Source organism: Galleria mellonella, unplaced genomic scaffold (assembly GCF_026898425.1).
Source record: "Galleria mellonella isolate WM207_F2 unplaced genomic scaffold, CSIRO_AGI_GalMel_v1 utg424, whole genome shotgun sequence".
Lineage (NCBI taxonomy): Eukaryota > Metazoa > Arthropoda > Insecta > Lepidoptera > Pyralidae > Galleria > Galleria mellonella.
In genome coordinates, this window is record NW_026442097.1 from 439,094 (window position 1) to 461,260 (window position 22,167).

Here is a 22,167-nt window from a genome sequence, read left to right on the forward strand (position 1 = left end):
TTTATTATGTTGGTTTAGACGTCACGTACTTAATTCTTTCACTTATTTTCACTAGAATTAATTGTCTTATAATTTCTAATGGATAAATATATATTAAAATAAAACTATAAATAGTATACATAACTAATATAACGAGCAGGGGGAAAGGGATTGTTAGTAATGGAGACTGAGAATCCCATTGCTAGCAATATACTAAACCAGGTCGACCTCCTCGCGGTTCTTCCTGGAAACTATCATGGTTGATTCCTGATGAGTTCATCATGATGGGTTAAATGGCCTGTTTTCATTCTCATCTATCACCCTTCACTGGTGCTCCGCCAGCGTATCCTGTTAGCGTAGGCGGGGTTACCATACCATTTTCAACCATCAAAAAAAATATAACGAGCATGTGAAATGAAACAAAATTTTATTAATTATAAAATACTTTTTTATTATTTACAAAATGCATCTAAAATATTATTCTTATACATTAGAGAATAGAGTCCACTTCCCACCACATCTGAAAACAAAAAGAAATGTTTAAATACACAATATGTTAATAGTAGAAATGTATACCAGTGTAAGAAGTTCCAACTCCACATCAACACAAAAATAAAATAAAAAAACAAAAAAAATCACGATTAGTTTGATACAGTGGGTGTTGCCCGTTATTAATTGATTATATAATACAAGATTGTTTGTTTTGTCATAGTATGGTGTATAACAAAATATAAGATTACTGTCAAAATATCAATTGTCACTTACACTAAAAATTTGCTTTAAATGGGTAAAGATAGAACGAAAAATACTTGTATATTGTAATGATACACAATGACAAAGCATCGCGGCAATTTTACTATGATCGGTTTCTCGATTAGAATTATTCTGTTTAAATCCGATACCATTTGTACATTTGATTTTCAACATTTAATCTTTACCAATAGTAGTCAATCCTCAAATGTTTGCAGTCACACGTATATAGCTAACTAATGGTATGGCCTTTTGCACAACATCCAACTCAGTAAAATAATCTACTAGGTTAGGTATTGATGGGTAAAAATGGAATGGTAACCTCGCCCACGCGAACGGGATACATTGCCGGAGCACCAGTGAAGGGTGATAGATGAGAATGAAAACAGGCCAGTTAGCCCATCATGATGAACTCATCAGGAATTAACCATGATAGTTTCGAGGGGGAACCGCGAGGAGGTGAAGATGGTTGGATATATTGCTAGCAATGGGATTCTCGGTGTCCATTACTAACAGTCCCTTTCCTCCCGCTAGGTTAGGTGGAGGGCGTACCTGCAGGCGGGCAGGAAGCGCGCGTCGTGTGCGCGCTGCAGCGCGGGCCGCGCGGGCAGCGCCGGCGCCAGCGCGCGCGCGCCGCACCGCGCGCACGCGCGCCAGCGGGCCGCGCGCCGCCCGCCGCCCAGGTACATGTACCTGCGCACGAGCCGCTCTACTACAGACACTACCACGGGCACGTAATCAATCGATTGCGCCACCGAGACACCGAGCTCAAATACATTCATTATACTATGAAAATCACAATTAGGCCGTCTATATTTTATTGGGTTTACTAATAATATTGTCGGGTTTGTGGTAAAATTTTTGCTGTACATACTTTAACATGAATAAATTGAGAAGATTTAACACGCAAAGTATTTAGATACACATGGAGATAAACAAATTTTACTGACCATCAGAAGTAAAATGTAATATTTATTTTTAAATTTTCATATAAACTGTAAAATTTGATCAATCGAAATCTATATGTATAGCCTAGATATGTTAGTCGAAATTAAACAAATGTATCTATAAATCAGACGTATAAACAATAATTTAAGGACGAATAAATATAAACATACCTAATAGAGTCCATATTTGTCGATGGTGTGGTGTCACCCTGTGCATATGCAGGGGGTTCAGGGTTATAACGTAAAGCTTCCGGTTCGACGCCATACTCTAACTGTAAACACAATCAATATTTCTTAATCGAGACATACTGACATCACTAAAAACGGTCCGAAAAAAGTTGAAGTTCACATTGGCGCGAAATTTCAAATCTTTAAGGTTAAAATTATAATGGTGAATTAAAAGCATTGAGTATATGGAAAAATTAATTTCTAGTAAATATGAATTACTTGATTATTATTTAACTGTTAATTTTTTGTATTTCATATTCAAGAATAATTTTAAATATACTACCAAATAAGTTACGGTGACATACTCATTTTTATTAAAAAATTAAATGCGTTCATAGTCAGACCATTTTCTTTTATGTTTTCCTGCGCATTTTGTATATATAAGCATCTTAGACAATATCAGAGACAAGATTAGACTAACATAAGAGAAAAAATTTAAATGACAGATGCATTTTCAACAATCAAAAAATTAAAAACTGAAATAGAAATGGACAGGACATGCAATGAGAAACAAGAAAGAGAAATGGACTAATAATATTATGGACTCGTATTCAAGAGATGGGAAAACAAAATGGGTAAGACGAGAATATACGTGAAGAAGAGTAACTTGGATCAATATTGAGAAAGAAAGTATAGACAATTGTGGAGTGTATTTGAGGAGACTGAAGAATCAATGTTCATATATATATTCAATTCCTTTGGGTGGGTATTGTAAGACGCGACTAAGGGAGGGATGGGCTGCAGGGTCCCTCTTAAAACATCTCAAAAAACCTAACTGCGGTTGCCAACCCGCCTGCTAAACGTGGCAACTACTGGCAAAATCCCCTTTATGGGGTTTATATTCAGCAGTGGGCAGTTAATGGCTGAAATAAAAAAAATGATGGTGATGTACTCACGTGCAGCGGCCAGGGTCGTTGATGGGGGGCTGAAACGGCACAACGCGGTAACGCGTCCCACACGCGTGCGCCGCCTCGCTGAGCACACAGCGCCGCGCACTCGTCTGTACAATGCACGAATGTTACCAACAACCAAGGGTTCGATTCCTATAAACATGTACTTTTTTAATTAATTAATTTATTTATTTATTCACAGCAAAACCAGGGCTACACTAGAGCAAAAAGATACAGTTTAGGATCACAAAATAAGCCACTAATAGGTTTTCACAAGTGGCAACAATATAGATACAAGGCGCTGCACACAAAGCAACAAAAATAGGAGTGAACAAAAAAAAAATGGGTGATAATGGAATGGTAACCCCGCCTGCGCTATCGGTATACACTGATGGGGCACCAGTGAGGGGTGATAGGTGAGGATGAAGCAGGTCAGTTAGTCCACTAGAATTAACCATGATGGTTTCCAGGGGGAACCGCGTGGAGGTGGACCTGACAGGGTATATTGCTAGCTTGCTAGGGTCAGCTATACCCCATTACTAACAATCCCTTTCTCTCCCATAAACATGTACTACCACTAATTGCTAAACAGAAGCCAGGTTTTTGTTTCACAATGAAGCGGACTCACATTACTGTGCTTTGGTTTGAAGGGTGAGATGTGGCATTATAATTGAGGGGGTATCATGGGCGAAACAGTATAGTCTATTATGTCCATGGTACTGCCCATGTGTATAGGCGACGGTTACCACTTCCCATCAGGTGAGCAGCGCCAGTGGAGACGAGGATGCGGGCTTACCGAGGAGGTCCTGCTTGGGCTGCGCGGCGGTGGCGAGGCGTGCTAGCGGCCTGCTGAGTGCTTCGCCGCCGCGGGCCACCACCACCAGCTTGCGGAGGAGGCACAGCGCCGATGGGTCCGTTAGTATGTCGTACCTGCGCGATTCATTATCAATCATTATTATTCAAAACTAGTCATTTCCCGCAGCGTTGCCCGCTTCTAACTATGTACTTCCCGTATATCATTCATTGGAACTCTCCGTGAGTCCGGTCTTATATTGTATTATATACTTAAATGATAATTACGTACCTAATACCTTCATAAAATTTCAGCCAATTCAACTGATCGGTTATTTTATAGCATTTTATATGTGACTCTTTAGATTGGTATAACTTTTTTATTTATGAACCGATTCAAATAAAACAAACACTAAATGCTAAGTGGAGCAAACCGCAACGCATTATTGAAAACCGCGTTCTAATTGGTTAGGCCATTTCTGAGATTGGCGCGCACAAACGTATAGACAAACGGACAAAAATTCTAAAAAATAAAATGAATGAACTGACGAATGAATGAATTGACGAACGAATGAACTGACGAATGAATGAATTGACGAACGAATGAACTGACGAATGAATGAATTGACGAACGAATGAACTGACGAATGAATGAATTGACGAACGAATGAACTGACGAATGAATGAATTGACGAACGAATGAACTGACGAATGAATGAATTGACGAACGAATGAACTGACGAACGAATGAATTGGCGAATGAATGAACTGACGAACGAATGAATTGGCGAACGAATGAACTGACGAACGAATGAATTGGCGAACGAATGAACTGACGAACGAATGAATTGGCGAACGAATGAACTGACGAACGAATGAATTGGCGAATGAATGAACTGACGAACGAATGAATTGACAATTGAATGAACTGGCGAATGGTATGAAGTGATGAGTGAAGGGTACCGGTACCGACCCGTGCGCGTGGTGGTGGTGGTGGTGCGGCAGCGCGGCCAGCGCCGTGACGGCGGCGTCGAGCGCGCGCTGCAGCGGCCGCCGCAGCGCCGGCAGCGGCGCCGCCTCGCCGCCCGCCTCCACGCCCGCCAGCAGCTGCGCACAGAACCACAGTCGTAATACTGCCTTGCAACAACCTTGCAATGTTAACTGTTTTACTACAACTACAATTGATTTTTACTCATATTTACTTAACAATGATAAAGAAATCTTTGTCGTGTTGACGTCATTTACCGTTATCTCTAAAAAAAAACCTGTATCTCCTTCAAATTTTTTATATATATATATATATATATATATATATATATATATATATATATATATATATATATATTCTTTATTGCACTTGTAAGTTACATATAAAATAATGCATTTATAAATGTTGTGAGCAAGTGTGCACTTATCTCTGAAAGAGATCTCTTCCAGTCGATCCAGTACAGTGAGAAAGTAATTTTATCCAAATTTTAATAATTTTTCTACATCGAGCTAAACAGCGACTGATTTCACGAGCGCTATGACGCTCGTGGCACTCAAACGGTATATACCTGTTAACACCAAATCCTCCCTAAATATATTTTTGTGATAACTGTAACGCTTAGATTATATGGATAAAGTATCTTCATACAAATGCTTCGAGAAAAACGAGTCAACTTTTTCATACAATTTTGCGTGATAAACAGTTATGTGTGATTCCTTTATAACTTCTATATTTATTTTGTCTTATAATTTTTGCATTTTTTTGCGTAAAAATACACTTTTTTTTGTACAACTTAGAATGGCAAACGAGCTGACGGTCCACCTGATGGAAAGTGGTAACCGTCGCCTGTAGACATGAACAGTACCGTGAACATAACAGAGTATACTGTTTCACCCACGATACTCCCCATGCGTTGCCATTCCTGAGGACTCAGGTGTTATTCCTCTGTACCCAGTAAATTCACGCCACATCCCACCATTCAAACCGAAACACAGCCATGCAAACACAACTGCTTTACGGTTGAAACACGAATAGGGCAGAGGTACCCAAGCAATCGACTTTTGTACAAAGTCTCCTCCTGGTAAAAATTTATATAAGAGAGAACACTTGTACAGGGCAGTGAGGTGGCCAAGTCCAAAGAACTAGGCACATTGACTACGTTTTGTGTAGTTAAAAAATTCAAGGATGTGACTTCACTTATGTTTCTAGTATTATTTTTCTCTGATAATAATATTTATCACTAATTGATTTAGAAAAAAAAAAAATTTTATAGCCAACATCATTCTATTTTTTTTTTCTATTTAGAAATAACAAAAACATGAGTGTATCATATTAAATGTGTTTATCAATGAAAAATATTAAATTTTATTCATAATACATATAAAAATGATCTAAATAATCATTTCGGTGTACAATAATAATATATTCCGCTATTTTAAAATTGTAACAGTAAAAACGGTGCCAAGTTAGTCTACTAAAGTTATCAACAAAAAAATATTATTTTAATATTTGACTTTAAAATATGTCTATCTATCTATCCTATTTAAGAGCTGCTCTCTTGTCGGTGGAGCTCTTGCCACTCACTGCGATTTTCAGCGAGTCTCTTCACCACTTGATACGACACGACACCGACTCCTTCCTTGATCTGCCTGATGTAACTATGCCTCGGTCTCCCTCTCCCCCTCCTTCCTTCTATCTTACCTTCTATTATAATGTTCATAAGTTCGTCGTGTCGTATCAAGTGTCCCAACATTTTTCCCCTTCTGTCCTCAATAGTTCTAATAATTTATCTTTTTTCCTTAACCCCTTAAAATATAGAACAAAATATTTAAACTTGAATTGAAATAATTCAAATATAATGTATAACAGTGGATCCGTGTGGCACCGTTCCCAAGGTGTTGCGTTATAAGGATATTTGGTAGTAGGCCAACCCAGCCTCACCCCGGTGACAGTAAGTAGCGTACCTTCTCGGACGCGACGTCTGGCGCGGAGTCGTCGAGCAGCGCGGCCAGCGCGGCCAGCTCGCCGCCCTCGGGCCCGCCCGCGCCCGCGCCGCCGCCGCCGCCCCCCGCCCCCGCCCCCGCCCCCGCCCCCGCCCCCGCCCCACCACCGCCGCCGCCGCCGCCGCCGTCCCGCACGGCGCTGGCCGCGGCCGCCGCCGCCGCGTGCAGCCACCCCACCGTAGCCAGCCACGCTGCGCCGTTCTGCCACGTCGGCACCGCCCTATTGCATGTTGCATTACACCATTTGTCACATGTTACGTTACATCGCTTGTTGCATGTAACACTAGAATCTACTCAACGAATGCTCCAATTGCCCGTACACCAAATTCGGCCAACCACAATCAAATACCATATTAAATACTCTTCTGATGCGAAATCATGGTAACAAACATTGGTAAAAAAATATAATCGAATTGAAAATCTCCTTTTTTTAAAGACGGACAAAAGACTTCAACACATTGATGAAAACTAAAAACATAATAACAACTAACTATATTTTATTTATTTTTATAACAAGAAAAAGTAAAAAACAAAACATTTAGTAAACAACTATATGTTTAATTAACACCAGAGAGCACGCATTATAAGAACTTGGCCGTCACACTGCCACGCTAACATACAAATGTTATTGAAGATTAATTTAAATATATATATAACATTGTTTTTATCACTATATTTGTATACAATAAAGAAGTGTTGGAGGGGGGGGGGGGGGGGGGAAGATAAAAAGATTGTTAGTAATTGGCACTAGTGGCCCCATTGCTAGCAATATACCTTATCAGATCGATCTTCACACAGTCGGTTAATTCCAGGTGAATTCGGTACAATAAATCGACTGACCTTCCTTCATCCTCACCTATCATCTCTCACTGGTATCCCGCCAGCGTATACCGATTACCCTGGCGGGGTTACCATACCATATTTTTATAATAAAAAAAAAAAATAAAATATTTACCTGCACAAAGCGGTCCTCAGTTTCAGCCAACTATGGTAATAATACTGCTGGAAGTGCTGCGGTTGTCTCTGGAATGACTCTGTCAGTCTAAAAAAAAAAAGAAAGAAATTTACAAGTAGTTTTAATCAATTTTTTTCATGCTTTAAATGGCAACACCCCGACGGCCCACCTGATTGTAACTGGCAACGGTCGCCTATAGACATGAACAGCACCGTGGACGTAACAGAGTATACAGTGACACCCTTCATATCCTTTACGACTATCCGCCACGAGGAGTCATCGTCATTATCATCACAGCCATTATCTGTCCACTGCTGAAACTACCAGAGGGAGACTTTGTACAAAAGCCGATTGCTTGGGCACCTCTGTCCCATTCGTGTTTCAACCGTGAAGCAGTTGTGTTTGCATGGCTGCGTTTCGGTTGGAAGGGTGGGATATGGCGTGAAATTACAGAGCACAGAGGCATAACATCTGAGTCCTCAGGAATGGTAACGCATGGGGGGTATCATGTGCGAAATAGTATACTCTGTTATGTCCATGACACTGCTCATGTCTATAGGCGATGGTTACCACTTTCCATCAGGTGGGCCGTCAGCTTGTTTGACATTCTAAATAGTATAAAAAAAAAACATTGGCTGTCCCATAAACTGTCATAAGGAATGGTCCTGAGCCACCTGCATCCACTGACTCCCTGCTTGAAGGGTACCATGGACATAATAATACAGGTATATTAAGTATTCGCCTGTTACCACGGCGCTGTTAATATTTACAGGCGATGGTAACCATTTCCCATCAAATGGGTCGACAATTTCACTTTTTTAAATATCATAAAAAGATTGTGGCCCAGAAAAATCCAACTTATATTACGGTAAAACCATTTTTTTTATTTCAAAACTAAACTACTAAAGCGATTTTAATAAAACCTCCATGAGATCAATTTGTAAGTATTTTTTTTCAAATCACAGGGGGCAAACGAGCATGCGGTCCACCTGATGGCAAGTGACTACCGCCGCCCATAATCACCCACAACACTAACGGCATTGCAGGTGTGCTGCCGGCCTTTTAAAAAAGAATATGCTCTTTTCTTGAAGGTTATCCTTTCAGATAAGAAAAAGAGCTTTCCATATCGGTTTACAACTGACAGAGTTATGAGGTGACAAACAAACAAAATTAAACCCAACTGAGAACCTCATTCTTTTTAGAGTCGGTTGAAAAAAAGATTAAAAATTCCAAAATTCCGCTTTGATTTTGATATTGAGACCCAGTTTCGGATTCCCCAGATGGTTACACCACTCACCTCTCATAGACTGTCTCCATCATGTTGGGCTTGAGTGTGAGCAGCACGTCCAAGCAGTCATACCCTGACACCATTGCGTACTCCAGGACCGATGTTGCCTGCTGCAGCGACATTGGGCTCGCTGGGGGCAAGAACATTAGGATTAGGGTTGGAGATCAATGGTAACATGGACAAACAGCCTAATTAACAACAATATGTTTATTTAATGGATGAAAATAGAATGATAGAAGATAGCTCAGGTGGGGTACACAAATTACAATACAAACATACACATAATACACAGTAAAAGAGATAAAAGAATGAAAAAAAGGGGGGGGGGGTGAGTATTATCCACTTCAGAAATGTGTATTCAAATCAGAAACCGAGTGAAGTCTTCAGTCATATGTAAAGACATGCCTGTACTGCCTTTTTGAGAGTGGCAGGTATGTACTATCTCTTATTATGTGCATACGTATGTCGGCCCAGGGCTGCGGCAGCCGGAACACGTGAAGTTGGGCGTGCGAGTCCACGCACACGGCCACACCGCCTAGGGATGATATTTGCACGCTCGACACCACCGCCTGCCCGCCGTTACCGTCCTGAAGACAGCGGAATACCATGTCATGATTTGACTGTGACATTTCCTTTTTTTATTGTTGACAAGTGTTCGATATTTTTGATATATATATATATATATATATATATAATATATAATATTTTTTATATATATATATATATATATATATATATATATATATATATATATATATATGAATAAGTATATAGTTACCAGGTATAGTTTATCTCTGTACATTCTATGATGAATATATTGTAGTTTATGTATTCATGATAGATTATGTATATATAGTTACTCACATTTACTAAACCAGGCCCATATTTAGGCTTCTTGGGTGGCGTGGCAGCGCCCGCTGGTTCTCCCGAACCAGTTGTTACTACTTGGCGAGAACACACCTAGAACATATTATCATTTAATTAAAAAAAAGTAATGACATAGCTAGGATCGATATGTGTATCAATACTGTCCAAATATGTAATCAGTAAAAATAATTAAGTTAAATATAACGTTGGTGTCAAACAATATTCTGAATGCTTGTTTTCCAAGGTTGTAAAATGTGCCGTGACCAGGATTTTGATGAAAGTGTGTTGAGACAAATTTTTTGTAACTCAATCACGGTTCAACACTAATTGATACAGAAATGTATGAAAGCAATCAATGTAAACTATACGTAAATTATTTGCATTTCTCTCTGCGGATCATAGTTATATATATATATATATATATATATATATATATATATATATATATATATATATATATATATATATACCTTGCATCCACACCTGCGGAAAGAATTATTAATGGTATGGGGGAATGGGGAGATACAATATGGTTACTAACGTAGTGATGCGAGTCCCTTGCCAACAAGTGTAGAGCGCGCGCTGTGGCAAGCAGCGCGAGCGGCGGCGCGGGCGCCGGTCGGCCGCACGCCGCTTGCACCGCGCGACCTTCTACTGCCACCGTGCCCGCCTGCACCCACGCCTACAGAGTGGGGAAACGAAATAATAAATACTGGCTTTTACTGTTAAAGTTTAATAAACACACATTATAATTAATTGTAAATTTATCCAAATTAAGTTATAAGCATTTTGTTGCGGATACCCAGCTAGTTTCATAACGTTATTCAAGATTCTTAATGGAGAACAAGGAGCCATGACGCATAAGTATCAATTCAAGTGTTTTCACTGCAAAGTATCTATGAAATATTTCGTCGGTCTTCGACGTTGTCCGTGCAAGCGTGCGTGCTGATGTGTGTGCATATACGTACATGCCAGAGTATGTGAACGTATATGCGTGCGTGTGTGCGTGCATTTGTGTACTTTTTGTGTTCACGATTGAAAGGCCATCAAATTTTGTTGAGCAAAGAGTATTTTGTTCTATACATGAATATGAAACAAAATCAACGTATTGCATAAATTATGCAGTTTATAACTCACCACAGTATTGAAACAGTCCGATGCTTGTTTCTGACCACCGCCGGGCGTCGTGCTGCCTTGCAGTGTACCTAAGAATTACATATTGGAAAAGATTAATAATTTAACGGTGTTCCCCTCTGATTGTGTTACAATTGTCTAAATTCACTTTAAATCAATTTTTATATACACGAAACGGGGGTTACCAGTAGTTGCCATGCTTGACAGGCGAATTGGCAACCGCAATTAGGCCATTGGTAATATTTTAAGAGAAATGCTACTGCCCATCCCTCCACAACAAGCTCCCTTAGTCGCCCCTTACGACATCCACGAGAAAGGAATTGGTGTCCCATTCTATGCCGGAGCCTACACGATTACACAGAGATAACTTACCTTTAGCTAATAGCTTATGTACAGGGTGCGAGCGTTCCGTAAGCTTCCACAGTGACAACTTGTTGCTTGCTATCATCAGGGAATCTGTATCTTCCCGGAGACACCACGTTACGGAAACTGCAATTGAAAAGTGGGATATTAAGGTTAAGCAAAGCACTTTAGTTGGATGGGTGATCATGTATGCAATTTTTACATAAATGTAACATACCAATAATAAATATGTTTTTTTAATGGGTGGTAATGAAATAGTAACCCCCCTGTGCTATCAGTGGGGCACCAGTGAGGGATGATAGATGAGGAGAAAAGCAGATCAGTTAGCCCATTATGACGAATTCCACTAGAATTAACCATGATGTTTTCCAGGGTAACCGCATCGAGGTAGACCCAATAGGGTATATAGCAATGGGGCGGTTAGATCCTATTACTAACATTTCCTTTCTCCTAAAAGATGAAGCAGGTCAGTTAGCCCATCATGACAAATTCACCAATGATTCATTGGTGAATTTGTCATGATGGGCTAACTGATGATTTCCAGAGGCAACCGCGAGGAGGTCGACCTGGTAAGGTATATTGCTAGTAATAGGGTTACTAATCCCCATATTTAACAATCCCTTTCCTTAGCAATGGGATTATGATGACGATTTGTATTAATAGGCAAATTTTAATACCTTGGGTTACATTGCTGTAATTTTAGTAGGGACCTATTTTTTTTTTTTTTAATAATATATATCCCATGTTACTCGATATTTTAATATTACTTTCTACAGGTGAATGTATTTTTAAAATTGGTTGAGTTGTTTTAAATTTATTCATAATAAAAAAAAACAAACAAAAAATATATTTTCATCTTTAAAATATGTTATAAATATAAAGTATTACCGGGCGGCGCGTGATCTACTGGTAGGAAGACGGTGGGGAGCGGTTGCACCTGCAGCGCGGCCGCGGGCGGCCGGCCCGGCGACCGCGTCACCGCGCACACGTAGCATCGCACGGCTGTCTTCCCCGCGGCTGCCACGATCACGTTACCCGCTGCAACGAGTGAGAAGGCATTTTAGAAGACATGCAAGAACACAAAAAAATACATACACAGGTTTATTAGACCAGACCATTATCAGAAGGATGTGTGTGCATAGGATGGGCCACCCCTTCCTTTCCCGTGGGTGTCGTAAGAGGCGACAAAGGGAACTTAGTGCTCGAGGGATGGACATCAACGTATCTCTTAAAACATCACCAAAGCCTAACTGCAGTTGCCAACTTCTTTTCATTCTCATTTATCACCCTTCATTGGTGCTCCGCCAGCATATACCGTTAGCGCAGGCGGGGTTACCATACCATTTTCACCTATAAAAAAATGTTGGTACTAATTTTTAACAATCCATTATCCTCGCAAGACACAACTGTTGATATGATGATGATGAGATGATGTAAGCCAAGTAGCTGGTTACCCTTGTGCGCGAGGTCAGCGCAGAGGATGTGGTGGCGGCTGCGCAGCGGCTCGCTGGCCAGCAGCGCACGCGGGCCGTCGGCGGCCACCAGCGTCGCCACCAGACCCGACGCCGTCAGCACCACAGCGCCCTCGCACGCCACCCCGCTGCCGCAATTGGATTAGTCAATCTTTAAGCACTTTAAAAGCTATTAACTATTAAAATTTTTTTTTTTCCGTTCTGGAAAAGGCACACAGACATGATCTCAGTAATTTGTATGTTAAGTAATCAGAATTAGTGCATTACATTTTTTTTTTAATAATAATAATAATTATTATTTTATTTCAAAATAAATGTTTTAAATATAGGTAAAACCCTAAAGGTAAAATTTGAAGTGAAAACTCCTTTATCTATGGGCACTTGTTGGAATGGGGAAAAATTACTAGGTTCGCAGAATCATCACGCGTTATATATATATATATATATATATATATATATATATATATATATATATATATATATATATATATATATATATATATATATATATATATATATATATATATATATATATATATATATATCAAAACAAATAATTTACTTGCACTAAGTAATTTTTTACATATGTGTTTTCATATATATATTACATTAGAGCTAACTCAGTATCCCCTACGCAACTTAGAATGGCAAACAAGCTGACGGCCCACCTGATGAAAAGTGGCAACCATCGCGTATAGACACGAGCAGTACCATGGACATAACAGAGTATACTGTTTCGCCCATGATACCCCCCTATGCGTTGCCATTCCTGAGGACTCAGGTGTTATTCCTCTGTACCTTGTAAATTCACTGTCATACCCCAATACCTCACCCTTCAAACCGAAACACAGCCACTAACACTCCTTTCCTTCCTCCCAGAAGTTCATACAAATTAAGCCCTTACCCAAATCCCTTCAGGGTAGGTGTGGACCTGGTCATCTGTATTCTTTCCGTGATGGGCGCATCAGGTTTCTTGTCCATCATTACAAATCGTCGGCCATTGTGGAAAAATACCGCTTTGATTATATGCTCGCCTGGAACAAAAACATTTTAAGATGTTTTTGACAAATTCCTATAACATACAAACTAATGATGTAAAGTGGCCTAATTCCAGGCGTATTCATCACAGTGGGCTAACTGATCTGCCTTTTCATTTTCATCTATCATCTCTAACCGTCACCTACAAATATCAACTGCACCAGGGACCGGACATAAACATGGCTAAATCTCCCATGCATTGCAATTACTGTCCCTCTTGAAACATCACCAAAGCCTAACTGCAGTTGCCGGGGGGAAGGAGTTGTTAGTAATTCCGCCATTCATGTACCTTTCTTCAGCAATGCTACTACAAGTTTGTATTATATATCAAATGAGGAATAGCACAAATTAATCATGACTTTTTATTGTGAATGATTGGAGATATCGGTAGGGGCCGCCCTAGACGGTCGTATGTCGACCAGATAGGCGACGTGCTGCTACTAAAAGAAGGGCACCAATTAATCATGACTTTTTATTGTAAAAATTAGACGGAAAAGATAGGCGACGTGCTGAAGAAGGGCCAAATTAAAAGTACCCGTAACCGGCGAGCATGTATGAAAAGATCGATGAATATGGAAGAAGCGAAAGAGGTTTGTTTGAATCGAAGCATTTGCGCGTTCCATTGTTTCTGCCTACCCTAATGGGATACAGGCGTGACAGATATGTATGTATGTATGTTTTTATTGTGAATCAAGTATTACAACTGACGACAGACTATTTATTAGTACCCTACATAATAATAGCTTTTTTCATAAAAATTTATAACAGTGAGGGTAGTTTTAGAAAAACATTGACACAGAATTATTGCTATACAACAGTTTGTAAATATAAAAACTCACCAGGGAACTGAGCTGTGTACAAACATTGCCACTCGTTGAGCAAGTAGTCCTTCTGTCCGTACACGGACACGTCTCCCTCTGTTGTGGCCACCAGCAATTGCTTGCCTTCATTATCCCACTCTAGAGCAGATACCTGAAAATAAAAGTTATAGTAATTATAAATATATTAGACTTTCTACAAAAGTCGATTGCTTGGGTACCTCTGTCCCATTCATGTTTCTACCGTGATTTGTGTTTTTTTTTGATGGGTGAAAATGGTATGTTAATGTTAATGTTCTGCGCTAACGGGATACGCTGGCGGAGCACCAGTGAAGGGTGATAGATGAGAATGAAAATAGGCCAGTTAGCCCATCATGATGAATTCATCAGGAATTAACCATGATAGTTTCCAGGGGAACCGCGAGGAGGTCAACCTGATTGGGTATATTGCTAGCAATAAGATTCTCAGTCTCCATTACTAACAATCCCTTCCCCCCCGTGATTTGTGTTTGCATGGCTGTGTTTCGATTTGAAGGGTGGGATATGGCGTGAAATTAAAAGGTACAGAGGAATAACATCTGAGTCCTCAGGAATGGCAACGCATGGAGAGGCATGGGCAAACAGTATACTCTGTTATGTCCATGGTACTGCTCTTGTCTATAGGGGACGGTTACCACTTTCCATCAGGTGAGCCGTCAGCTTGTTTGCCATTCTAAGTTGTATAAAAAAAACACAGTTATGGCTGGCCCGCACTCTGCAGAGCAGTGACACAAATCACTGTTAATTCTGTTAATTTTCTTAATTATACAATACCTACTTGTACAACAATTAGTCCATTACCTTAAGGTTGTCTTGAAAGACTGCTCTCAACAATAAGACCACCTTAATGTACTTATACAACTGTATCGTTGTGTTTGTAAATTGTCTTGCTTATTTCCTATATTGTATAATGCAAATAAAGTATACTCATTCATTCATCACTTACAAATAATGGTGTAGAAACAATCCACATGCATTTCTGCAAGCATTCCTTATGCACTGCAGAATCGAGGCAATCCCAACAACACCCGGAACACTTTATTATACTCTTCGAGTATTGTATGATTTTTAAACATATCTTGCCCACATTGTGTGAATGTGAAAAAGACTATTTTCCGTACTTAGCCTCTCATTTGGGCTGTTGTGCGTATGAGTCGTGGCTAGTGCAGTCAACCTAGATCCGCCTAGAAGCGCAGAAGCTTCCTGGATTCTTCACAGACCTCATGGAGCGACCTCACCATTCCGAGGATTTCTAAACGTTGATGGGCCACAGCCTCACATTCCAGGATTACTTGAGCAGCCGTTTCTTCGGCGTCGAAACAGCCTCGACATAGAGTCTTGCCCACATTACAATGGTATAAAATGATGTGCAATGCATGTAAGGTTGTCCCTTCATCCAATGGGGAGTTATTTTACTTTTTTTAATAGTCCTGAGTGGCAACCCTATACAGGTAAATGCAGCCTGTACAGGATCACCACCCAAGAACCTTTCTTCCCCATCGGTTGTCAGTTCTTTGAGCAATGTGACCAGCCTATAGCCACATGTGAAAATGTGTTTGTTTATTAACAATCACTATGAAATTTGATATATACATATGGGATGAAGAGAGAACATAGATAAATAATATATCTTTAGTAACTATCGTGTAGTCCTGGCATAGAATAGGCCATCCTTTCCTTTCTCATGGGTGTTGTAAGAGACAACTAAGGAAGGCCGAGGAATAGACAGCAATGTCCCTTTTACAAATCTAAAACTTAACTGTGGTTGCCAATCTGCTTGCCAAGCATGGCAACTACTGGTGAAACTCCCAAGGGAGAGGTTTATGTTTAGCAGTGGACAGTTAAAGGCTGATATATTGAAATGTTACTGGTTAAATGTCACAATGTCAGGTTATATAGTTCTAAATCAGGGGAAAGGGACTTCAGTCCCTTTCAATCATGAAACAAGAACCATTGTTTACTAGCTGCATGCTTTGCACAAGTGTACTAAGAAGGAAACGAGTCCTAATCTTCCCTTTATAGTTACTTTCGCTTTTTTATATGTAGATTTTTCAACCTATAGTTTTTACTGTCCCATATGATCTTTCACTTTTCTTTACCTATACTTGCCCTTGCCCTATATTTTACCTTATATCTTTCACTTTTCTTTACCTATACTTGCCCTTGCCCTATACTTTACCTTGCCCTGTAAATTACAAACACTACAAAAAAGAACTAGCCAAATAGATGCAGCCACTCTATCATGATGTACATACATTCAGCAATTGATTTTCATTTATATAGATTAGGATTTTTTCCAAAATAAATACTACTATACTTACAGAATATGATGTACTTGTGACTTTGTGACTGTCCCACGGTGTGTCCAAGTCACAAACATACACATGGCCAGCCCAAGTGTTACCATCAGAGTCCGACAGCTCAGTTGGTGAAGAAAAGGCTATGATATTGGCGGAAGATATCGTGCAAATCGATCTGATTACTCCGGAATCTAAGGAACTGATAAAATCACTTTATATATAATATTCAATATATTTTTAATTCATATTAAGTTAAAAGATATGTAATCAGTGTTAAAACATATTAAAAGTATCTTTCAATTAATGTTTTGTATAAAAATTATGAAAATAAAATACACTTACTTTTCGAAATGAGGGGGTGGAAATTTCAGGGGCTTACGTCTCATTGAATATATTAATTCCATATTAAAATTATTTTCGAAAATTTTGGATATAATTAAATGACTATTTAATATGTTTAAATTAACATGAAATTAATATTTAAAAATCGTCTGTTATTAGGTGAAATTAAAACTTAATTCCCTGTCACTAATGTCACTGTCAAAACAGAGTTATAGCACAGATAATATAAACAAGCGTTTCGTTAAAACAATAATGATTGAGTTTAATCGACTTAAAAACTTCAAAATTTTTGATTGGGCGGACTAAAACTGAAGGACACGTATTGCATTGGCATTGTGGCGAAACATACGTAGAACTTACAAATCATTATATCTAGTAAAATTTTTCTTTACTTTTTAGTTCACAGTATATATATATAAAATAATCTAATACTTAATATTTTTTAACTGTCTATAGCATAATTTGGTAATAATTGAGCATTATAATAAAATATCAAGTAAATAATTTATGATTAATAAGTTTATTTTTCATCATGACATCGTTTCTCGAATGCTGCCCAAGTTGGATTCGTCGATTGACCTCTCGGTCGAAGTTGAACTTACCCATTCGGACAACTTGTCCCAGGTATACATACTCGTCGACAACTTTGAGCGTAGCGTTTTTAGTCGTAACTGATATAGGTGTGACACAGACGTTAGACATAACTTTAGTCTTGCCCATGTTCATCTTAAGACCTACCTGTTCAGAAACATCATTGAGGTCATTGAGCATAGTATTCAGATCCTTCAGGGATTCCGCCATAATTACTATGTCATCTGCAAATCAAAGATAAGTGATGTATTCGCCATTGATGTTCATACTATATCTTTTCCAGTCCAAGAGTTTGAAAACATGCACTTCCAATGTAGCTGTGAAGAATTTCGGGGATGTGACGTCACCCTGTTTTACATCTTACTGCACTGGAATGGATTTCGTACTCTGGTTCTATCGGTTCTACTCAGATACACATCGTAGCCTTACTGTACATACACTTCAATACTTCGATATTCCTATAGTCAATCTGGCACCACTGGAGGAACTATAGTACTGCCCATGTCTCGAGCGAATCAAAGACTTTCTCATAGTCCACAAACGCCAAACATAGTGGCACGTTATACCTACTCTTCGGTCTTCTGTATAATCTGCCGTAGCGTATGTATGTGGTCTATGGTGTTAAAGCCTTTTCGGAAGCCAGCTTGCGAGAGCGTAAGACGATTGGTCAGGACCCTTGAAAACACTATGTATACGCGATTCAGAAGGGATATCGGTCTATAATTCTTCAATAGAGTGATATCACCCTTCTTAAAAAACAGGACTACCGCACTTCTGCTCCACACCTCTGGCATAATACCGTTATGAATCACGCTTCTGAAGGACTACAAGTACCGATTCTCCATCCGCTCGCAGAAGCTCTGCTGTAATTCCGTCCTGCCCAGGCACCTGGGCCCTTTTTAAGCTGTTTGAGAGCCATTTCAACCTCCTTAAATCTTGTGTCCTTGAAATATCAATTTGATTAGCTATCTTGCTGATCATGGCGTAATCTGACGTGTCTGGCAGACATTTTATTTATAAATTTGACCTCCGACGCTGAGGCGCCGGATGCAAGTCTAGCAATATGTCGTCCTCCGTTGGTGCACGGGTGGTTACGTTTGTAACGATGTCATCGTGGCCACAGAGTCCCAACGGTTGAAGAGTTCATCATAGGCACAATGTGCAAAATGTTCACTCGTGCTAACAGCGAGCCGCATGAGCCACGTCTCCATGTCAGGGGTCTAGCAACGTTGCATGCGCGTCCGCCGGACGGCCGTTCCACGTTTAGGAATTTCCTAGGCACGATCGAAGAGCGATAATTCTTGTCCAGATACGACGATTGCTATTTCCCCATAATAGTTTTTCTCTTTTACTTATAACATTGTGCATTGTCTGCTTAATTGTTGTGAGCATATTGTTGGTGTGTCTTTTATAAGAAAATAAATACTCTATCTCTCCCCCCTATCTTTCCCTTTTTTTCCCGTCCATACTGTGTGTATGTATGTCCCCTAAACAGAGGGAAGGCCGCCACACTTCTTTTGACAACCTCTAACAGTATATATATATATATATATATATATATATATATACTATAAGTATATATGTACTAACATCTATTATATATATTGGGGACGAGAAAGAGGAAGGAAGATAAAAAAGAATATATATTATAATTAAATTATTTATTATAAAAAAATATACATAGGGAAAAGAATCCCAATATCAACACCATTACTACCACAATAACGCTACGCCGACAGTACATATTCGGCTTACACTTAGTAACCCAGAGGTTGTGGCCTCCAGAGTTGGAACCGTGGTAGTGGAGCTCGCCTCGAGACCCTTACCTGACTCAACACTATTTGGTGAGTAAGAAGACCTGGATTGATAATTTGTTCCGGTTAGTTGAAGTCTGGTGTTTTCTCTACACCAATAAAGATGTTAGGAATTGACCTTCAATTGTATTTATTTCTTGAAAAAAAAAATACATCAGCGTCTCTTATTAAAAAGTATTGACTTCGAGAAAGAGTTGTTAGAAATTAAAACCCAATGTTGTTGATATTTCTGTTTCTATTTGGAACTAAACGCAAAACATAATCGATCTTTTACAGACTCTTAAATACAGCGCAACACTAGTTTCATAGCTAATTTCATTTTATTGTTTCGATCGCGGCTACTTCATGTCACATTACATTTTATCCCGGGCATTGCCCTTTCATTATTGAGTTGGGTTTCCGAACGAAGCGGTTCTTGTAAAAATGGCGGATAGTTAATGTTGCTTCGTTACCAAAGTGTAAAACTATTGCATTGTTATCGGTAAATTTTATGTGAAAATGTGATTTCAATGAATTAAAACGTCTGGTGTAGTGTGATTATAGTGCATTGCAACATGTGTCGGACAGGGATGTGTCGTTTTGGAATCGGAAACTGGATTTTCTTGGTGGCCAGTATTCATTTGTTTACATATGTTCAAGGTATGTCCTTTGCCTCTTAAATATCACCTTTTTTGCTATCGATCGACGCTTTAGCCGTCCTTAAAAAAAAATGTGATTTAATTTGCTAAAATTGCATTCTTTTTTTAAATAGTAAAAGAAATAATAAACCCTAATGCGGCTTTTTGACCAATATGAAATCGGCATTTTATTTAGTCGTTTTTGTTTTGAATTTACGCTTTCCTGTTATTTATTTATTCTAAGTAGGGTTTTAGGAGTTTATTTATGTTACCGTAATGGTTTATAGGTGTAGTTGATTGCTTGAACGCGTTAATGTCAGCTTGATGAACGGGCGCGGCGGTTGCCGTATTTATTGGTTTAGGGCTTCGTTGACGGCGCCGTAATGCGCTACGGCTGCGTAACGATCGTGTTTAATTCTCAGTTATAGATTATGGCTTAATTAAAGACGTTTATTAAGTAGAATTTGTAAACAGGAGCTTCAAAATGTCTAGAGCTTTCTACGTGAAAAATATTAAAAAATAAATATACACGCCGGCTTTATTCACTTTTTTAACTTCGAGAATGCTCTACAAAATAATTACAATACAGTGTAACTCCCAATAGTTGTTTTATTATTTATTATTGAATAATATTTCATTATTTAAAGATAAACATGTCACTGAATCATTATCTATCTATCCATCTATTCTATTTAAGAGGTGCACTCTTGTCGGTGGAGCTCTTGCCACTCACTACGATTTACAGCGAGTCTCTTCACCTCTTGATACGACACGACACCAACTCCTTCCTTGATCTGTCTGAAGTAACTACGCCTTGGTCTGCCTCTTCCCCTCCTTCCTTCTCTCTTACCTTCTATTGAATAATTATACTTGTTAATATTGCTGAAGATTTGTTACATTTTCTGAGTTGCCGATTTAATGTTATACTAGTTATTTATATATAAAACGAGATGCTTTTTGAGGATATATTACGCGATTTTTTTAATGATATAAACATGGACTGGTAACTCAACCTGTGCTATTGGTGAATGCTGCCGGCGCATCAATGACATGTGAAGATTAAAAAAGGTCGATTAAATCATTGTGACGAATTTATGAAGATTAACTACCATGGTGTCTAGAGGGACCTGCATGGAGGACGACTTGGCGCAGGCGAGGTTACCTACCATCGAAATGGGTGATGACCTTTTTTCCATCATCAAAGTCCAGAGGAATCCAATATATAGATTTCGGATCGTTAACCATATGCCTATTGGGGGGAAAGGGATTGTTAGTAATGGCGACTGAGAATCCCATTGCTAGCAATATACCCAACCAGGTCGACCTGCTCGCGGTTCTTCCTGGAAACTATCATGGTTAATTCCTGATGAATTCATCATGATGGGCTAACTGGCCTGTTTTCATTCTCATCTATCACCCTTCACTGGTGCTCCGCCAGCGTATCCCGTTAGCGCAGGCGGGGTTACCATACCATTTTCAGCCAAAAAAAACAACTATATGCCTATTAAGGAGACAATATCCTGTCCGGTCGGCCTCCACGAAATCTCCTTTAGAAGCCATAGTGGTTAATTCTTCTGGAATTCATCATGATGGACCACCTAATCTAAATTCAAAGTCACCTATAGTATCCGGGAGAAGGGATTGTTAATAACGGGGACTAGCAGCCCCATTGCTAGCAATATACCCTATCAGGTTGACCTCCACGCGGTTCCCCCAGGAAATAATCTTGATTAATTCAATACTATTCTAAATTCACTCGTTAAAAAAAATACGGGTCTAGCAGCTTCTGAGAATAATTTAGGAATCCTTTCTTTTCGAAAGTCGGTTAAAAATATCAAACGCATTAATACATAATGCGATTTTTCAATCACGTCCCTTAAATCGGCGGTTGCATTCACGGCGGCACGGAGCGGTCGTAAATCAGCGCGGGTTCGGTTCCCGCGTCGAATTTT

General features: G+C 39.3%; 2 protein-coding genes across 2 annotated transcripts in view; one reads left to right on the top strand and one right to left on the bottom strand.

The window, feature by feature from the left end:
• Positions 1–372: 372 nt before the first annotated feature.
• LOC113518640 (mediator of RNA polymerase II transcription subunit 16) lies at positions 373–17,372 on the bottom strand. Its single transcript, XM_052898228.1, has 21 exons — positions 17,194–17,372; positions 16,873–17,050; positions 14,534–14,666; positions 13,561–13,690; positions 12,639–12,784; positions 12,073–12,222; positions 11,194–11,310; positions 10,825–10,892; positions 10,229–10,369; positions 9,685–9,780; positions 9,281–9,407; positions 8,830–8,950; positions 7,533–7,619; positions 6,685–6,797; positions 6,539–6,633; positions 4,560–4,693; positions 3,591–3,724; positions 2,801–2,904; positions 1,848–1,948; positions 1,282–1,422; positions 373–499 (listed from the first exon to the last, which is right to left on the bottom strand). The coding sequence occupies exons 1-21, from the start codon at positions 17,253–17,255 to the stop codon at positions 463–465; spliced, it is 2,415 nt and encodes an 804-aa protein (XP_052754188.1). The 5' UTR covers positions 17,256–17,372; the 3' UTR covers positions 373–462.
• A 2,371-nt stretch (positions 17,373–19,743) lies between these two features.
• The window catches only part of LOC113514731 (neogenin-like), a 156,326-nt gene continuing 153,902 nt past the window's right edge, over positions 19,744–22,167 (top strand). The window contains 1 exon segment of the mRNA XM_052898229.1: positions 19,744–20,237. Coding sequence (XP_052754189.1) covers positions 20,153–20,237 — 85 coding nt within the window. The 5' untranslated portion in view covers positions 19,744–20,152.

Bases quoted from the DNA above. Each gene is read 5' to 3' on its own strand.
- LOC113518640 (XM_052898228.1), bottom strand. From the start codon at position 17,255: ATGGAATTAATATATTCAATGAGACGTAAGCCCCTGAAATTTCCACCC. The intron at 14,667-16,872 runs GTAAGTATAGTA...TTTTATTTTCAG, and splicing joins TCACAAGTACATCATATTCT to GTATCTGCTCTAGAGTGGGA. The intron at 9,781-10,228 runs GTTAGTAACCAT...AATATGTTCTAG, and splicing joins CAAGGGACTCGCATCACTAC to GTGTGTTCTCGCCAAGTAGT.